Below are 6,000 nucleotides of genomic sequence, written 5' to 3' on the forward strand. Positions count from 1 at the left end.
TATGACCTGTGCATTCTCATCTGCAAAATGCTTAGCACCCAGCAAAGCCTCAGGCACAGCATGAGATACTGGGCGTAGGACCCAAAGCCTTAGCTGGCTCACAGTAAGCTGGTACTTGTCAAAAGGCCACTGTTGGGCCTCTTTGAACCCTCTGCCTCCTCAGCAAGATCTGGAGTGTTCCAAATGGTTTTCCTAGGTACAGCCACAGCTAGATATGTGTAACAAGGGGTGCTGAGATCCCTTTGGCAAATCCCCTTGGACAAGACTATATGGTGCAAACTCTTCTGAGCACCACAAACCAATCCCCTGTTCCTGTGGATCTTACTAGCCATACTGAGTTCTTCCAGCTCACAGAACCACAGTCCTCCCATATTTGTGCAACTGACAAAAGCTCTCACATCTCTGTTCTTACTGTGTCATCCCCACAGGCCTTCAAGGCAGTTGAGGTGCAAGCTGCCATGACATTCCCAGTACTTGCCCTCTTTTTATCACATCCTTGCCTTGAGTATGTCCAGGCTCTTGGCCTGGCATAAAGAACCTATCAAGACCTGTCCAAGCTCTCCTCAAGCAACCAGCTGGAAAGGCCTCATTGGGCTATCAGAGCCTGATTTCTTAGCCTCAGCATAGGCTTTTGCCTTTATAAGAAGCACCCTCACTTTATCTACTTGCATCCCTGAATCCTCAGAGGACCAGTTCCCCAGGGACTCCAGATAGATATGTTTCCAACCTATCTTGGCTTACTAACAAAGTCATGTGTCCTTAAAGGCAGGGCCTGGGCCTCTCCCAGCACATCTCCTTCTGTGAGGAAACAACTTTCCCTCTCATCCATAGGAATGAATGATGACAGTAGCATTGGTTCCAATTTACTAAGCACCCTACTCACCAGTCAGATCACTGATATATTTCACACGCATTAACCAAAGGGATTCACAAAGAAAACTGAATTACAAATGAGGAAAATTGAGGCTAGAGAGATGGCTCAGTGGTTTAGAGTGCTGGCTGCTCTTGCAGAGGACTCAAATTCAGTTCCCGGTACCCACATGACAGCTAACAACCGTCTGTAACTCCAGTTCCAGGGAATCTGATGCCCTCTTCTGACCTCTATTGGTACTGCACAACACAGGTGCACTTACATAGATGCAGGCAATACACTCCTATACATAAAACAACAGCAACAAAAATATATATACATCTATAAGTAAAGATTATGCTTACATGATTTTCAACAAAGTGCAATTTAACAGGTGAAAGAATGGTCTTTTCAAGCAATGGTAATGGAGTTGACTATTCATATCCAAAAGAATGAAGTTAGACTCTCTACCTTACACCATATTAGAAAATGAACTAAAAATAAATCATAGGAAGTGGAGAGATGACTCAGTAGTGAAGAGCACTGGCTGCTCTTGCAGAAGGTCCAGGTTCAGTTCCCAGCACCCACTTGGTGGCTAACAACCATCCTCAACTCCAGCTCCAGGGGATCTGATGCCCTCTCTGGCCTCTATAGACATTGCATGCACATGATGCAATTATATACATGCAGGCAAAACACTCATAAACATAAATTTAAAAAATAAAAATAAACATGAGCTAAAACTATAGAATTCTTAGAAGAAAACATAAGAGTAAATTTTCCTGCTCTTAGATTAGGCAATGATTTCTTAGATATAGCACCAAAAATACAACTGACAAAAGAGAAAATAGATTTAATCAAAATTAAAAACCTTTGTTTTTCAAAGGGCACCATCAAGAAAGTATAAAAACAGCCTACACAAAAGGAGTCCATATGAGACTCTCGTCCAGAATGTACAAATGTTTACAACTTAATAAGACACCAGAGTTCACTGAAAACACAGGTAAAGGATTTGAATATGCACATCTCTAAGAAGCCCTACCACTGACCAGGTAAGTCCAAGAAAGATGCTCAACATCATTATCCACGGAGGAAATGCAAATCAAACCACAACAAGATACCACTTCACACCTACTCCTCTGAATAAGTTAAGGGGAAGGACAGAAAGAGGATACTTTACCAGGGTGTGGACTTCATGTGTAATTCAAAGTTTTCGCCCTGAGGAACAGAAAGTGAGATGTTTGCCAGGGATGACTATTTGGAGCCTTGGGAGCCCAATCAGAGGTGGAGACTCACTACATGGCCCACCCCTTCCTTGACCCAGCACACATGTGTGTTCACACTCATGTGCACATGTATGCATACACGTATGTATGCATACATGCTCCATCCCCATAGTCCTCTTCTAGACATGACCCCTCCAGTAATTTCACTCATGTTTCCATGTTCCCTGGTTCTCACTGAGGCCCACAAGGCCATTCTGTTCCATTTGAGTGATCCTGTCTGCTACCTCCCCCGTGTGTCCCTGGGGACCTTTCCCAGACCCAGGTGCTCACCACAGGCAGGGTCACTGCCTGACCATCAGAAAGGCAATTGAGGGATTGACAGACAGGGCCATCCTTGTGCGCTCCACAGCAGCAAAACTGGAAGAATGGGTGGGCTCTATGAGGGGATGAAGGGCTCTTCTGTCAGCACCCCTCAGCCTTCCTCTCCTCTTCCTCCCCCCAACTGTGGCCTCCTTGTACCCTGCAGTTCCAGCAGCTCTTAGGCACTTCTACAAGTAGCTGGGGCTGGAAGTACTTAGGGTAGTGGAAGCAGGCAGGGTTGGGGCAGCAGGGTTCCATACAGGGTGAGATGCACTGGGTATTCTCAAAGGAGTCTGTTACTGCCACCAGGAGGTCTTTAGCTGGAGAGAAGACAAGAGGTTAGACCCTGGGTAAGCTTCTTATCTCTGCTTCCCACTTGGTCCATCAAAAAGCCTATTCTTGAGGTGCCAGGAGGGTCCCACAGTCACAGTCACTCTTTAAAATGCCCTGGGCAGGATCTTGAAATCTGTACTTTAATAAGGCTTGTGAAGGATGCTGACAGATGTAGTCCACAAAAGGCCCTCTGAGATGCCAAAGAGAAGTCTCAAGACTAGATCTCTTGGTTCTGTATTGCCAGAAGCCCCCCAGATCACCTGCCCACTGCAGAGAAAGCAGGCTTTCATCAGACTGTTTGCAAACAGAGGCCTGTCTATCCTCTCGTTCTGCCCATGTCTGTGGAGCCCTGTTGTTCTCCTCCTAGGACAGCTGTTAACCTGGCTTGGGAAGGATGGGAAGAGGTGGACAGTTATATCTGTGACTCTTTAGATTCCTTCTAGTTATGAAGTGCTGTGAGTTGGGAGCTGGCTAGAAGAAAGGTGGAGTTAGAGGACCCCTGAGAGATGCAGTGCCTACCTGCCCCAGGTGCTGCTATTGGACCCGAGCCAGCACTGAGACCTTGACACTTCTTGGGTCATTTGGATTCCTGGTAGAGCATGCCCTTTATAGAGAAGGCTGAGCAGGACAGGGGTCTGAGGGCCAGCGCAATGATTTTTGGCTTTGATTCCTAGCCTGAGGAAGTTCAGACTAGGTTGGGATAACCTGGTTCCCTGAGTCCAGGAGAACACTGGGCCAAGCTGAGTTAACCTTGATGAAGCTTAGAACCAAGACTCCTAATCCCCGCCCCAGTAGGCACAGCAGTCAAAACTCACTTTTTTTCCTCTTCCTCTGCCTCTGCCTCCTGGATTCTGCATGAACCTCCAAGCAAGAGACTTGACGAGACTGTAACAAAGTAAAGAGGATCAAGGAGAGTCTGAGCACAAGCCACCTCCTCCCACTTCCAGTCCCAAAGGTGGAGGTGAAGACCCAGATAATGAATTCAGGATTGGTCAGCCTTGAGCTGATGCTGAGTATGCTGAATGTGCTCCCAACATTTCTGAACCCAGTGATGCCTGACTCTGAGATGGGGAAATGAAGCTGTCCAGTAAACTCTAAGATGCATATCAGCTTGCTAGGAGACATGTTCTTAGGAATGTCAGGAGCTGACCTAAGGCAGTGTTCAGCTTCCCAAGTGAGAACTTGGAAGGAAATAGCTTTCCATGAAGCAGAGAAGATCCCAAACCTTTATAACATGTTCCCAAATACTCTGCTTTTTGAGGGAGAGATTTCCTGGAACTTCAGAAGTTGAATACATTCAGTTAAAATATTTTACCAGGGGCTGAGAGATGTTTTGGCAATTAAAAGCATTGACTGCTCTTATGGAGTACATGGGTTCAGTTCCCAGCATCCACATAGTAGTGAACAACCATTGGTAACTTCAGTTCTAGGAGATCCAATGCCTTCTTTTGGCCTCCACAGATATTGCATGCATGGACATACTTAACAAACATGCAGGTAAAGCATTCATACACATAGAATTTTAAAATATTTGTATCAGGTTGGGCATGGTGGAATACACCTTTAATCCCAGCACTCAGGAGGCAGAGGCAGGTGGATCTGTGAGTTTGAGGTCAGCCAGGACTTAACAAACATGCAGGTAAAGCATTCATACACATAGAATTTTAAAATATTTGTATCAGGTTGGGCATGGTGGAATACACCTTTAATCCCAGCACTCAGGAGGCAGAGGCAGGTGGATCTGTGAGTTTGAGGTCAGCCAGGACTACATAGGGAGCCCCTGCCTCAAAAACAAAAGGGAAAAAAATTACCAGCAGCTCAACTATGAAATGCTTTTCAATACTGAAAGTATGCTTGCAGAGGCATTGGGGTTGTGAGTGACTAAGTCTAAGAAAGGAGTCATCTTTGGGCGACATAGGGTGCTAGGTAAGGGTGATGCCCAAATACCCCCTCCCTGAGTCCAGAGTGCTGCCCCATCTCTGGGTGCACCCCATTTGATTAGCCAATTAGTGTGACTCTCCCTGGACTCAGGATGGGATGAGGCCCTAAGCTGGGCCCATTGTCTTTTCATCTGAGAGCAGCAGCCAGACATGGTCTCTGGTGCTACAGGAACCCAGAAGGACAATTACCACAAGCACGCCGTTGGTGGTGAGGGTTTCCGGAGGAGAAGGACTGAAAAACAAGATGAGAACTCCTGGTCAGCACAGCAACAGTATTGTTGATTGATTCCTTACAAGGGTGACAAAAACAAATCAAATCAATCATAAAAAAAAAAAAAAAAAACCAGACCTTTCTCGGTTATCATGAAAAATATCTGCTTAAGAATCCTTAGGTTTGGGGTCTAGAGATCTGACTCAGTGGTTAAGAGCACTGGCTACTCTTACAGAGGACTCAGGTTTGATTCCCAGCACCCACATGGCAGCTAACAACCATCTTCGACTCAAGTTCCAGGGGAATCCAATGTCCTCTTCTGACCTCCATGGGTTCACTTACATACACACAGGAAAAACACTCACATAATAAAAATAAATCAAAAATAGAATTCCATATACACCAGCAGTCATTTCCCCACTTCCCCTTAAGCTCCTCAGGTAGAAACTATCAATGTACTTTGTGTCTTTGTAAATTTTCTTATTCTAGACTTTTCATATAAATGTCAGTTAACAAATGTTCTTTCGGAACTGACTTGGTATTTCATGTCTTGTAACTAAATAATAAAGCACTTGCTACACAAGCCTGGTGACCTGAGCTCCATCCCCAGAACCCAGGTAGAGGTGTCAGGAGAGAACGAGCGCCCAAGAGCTGTCCTCTAACCTTCACACATGTACTGTGGCATGTGTGCCTACCACGATAATAACAGTGTCTTAAAAGGTGTCCACAGGACTGGATGCCTGGGGAGGCTCTAAGAAGAGTCACCTTCCTGCCTCTCGTAGCTTCTGTAGACTGCCCATGTCCCAAGCTCAGTTCTCATCAACAAAGGAACAGGTTATGTTCCTCTCACATCAAATCTCTCTGGCTTCTTCATCTGCCTTCTTCTTCCACATTTAAGGGACCCCTGTGATTAACTGAACCCACCTGAATAGTCCAAGATAAGATCCCTATTTTAATGTCACCTGATTAGCCATGTTAGTTCCACCTTCTCCCATAATTCCTCTTTGCCTTGTAATGTCAAATATTACCAACTCCAGAGATTAGGTTGTGGGCATCTTGGGGGCCTACGTCAGTCTAGAA

The 6,000-nt window shown here is 45.6% G+C and overlaps 1 protein-coding gene across 2 annotated transcripts in view; it reads right to left on the minus strand.

Moving 5' to 3' along the window:
• Pla2g4e (phospholipase A2 group IVE) overlaps positions 1-6,000 on the minus strand; it is a 79,743-nt gene that overhangs the window by 16,191 nt on the left and 57,552 nt on the right. For both annotated transcript variants that reach the window (XM_008846810.1, XM_029570258.1), the window contains 5 exons: positions 4,899-4,941; positions 3,585-3,654; positions 2,596-2,756; positions 2,407-2,493; positions 2,031-2,068 (listed from right to left, as the gene is read on the minus strand). In XM_008846810.1, the coding sequence (XP_008845032.1) occupies positions 2,031-2,068; positions 2,407-2,493; positions 2,596-2,756; positions 3,585-3,654; positions 4,899-4,941 (399 nt within the window). The remainder of the gene's footprint in view (positions 1-2,030; positions 2,069-2,406; positions 2,494-2,595; positions 2,757-3,584; positions 3,655-4,898; positions 4,942-6,000) is intronic.

The sequence above is a fragment of the Nannospalax galili genome, unplaced genomic scaffold, assembly GCF_000622305.1.
Source record: "Nannospalax galili isolate Female #2095 unplaced genomic scaffold, S.galili_v1.0 scaffold342, whole genome shotgun sequence".
Classification (NCBI taxonomy): domain Eukaryota; kingdom Metazoa; phylum Chordata; class Mammalia; order Rodentia; family Spalacidae; genus Nannospalax; species Nannospalax galili.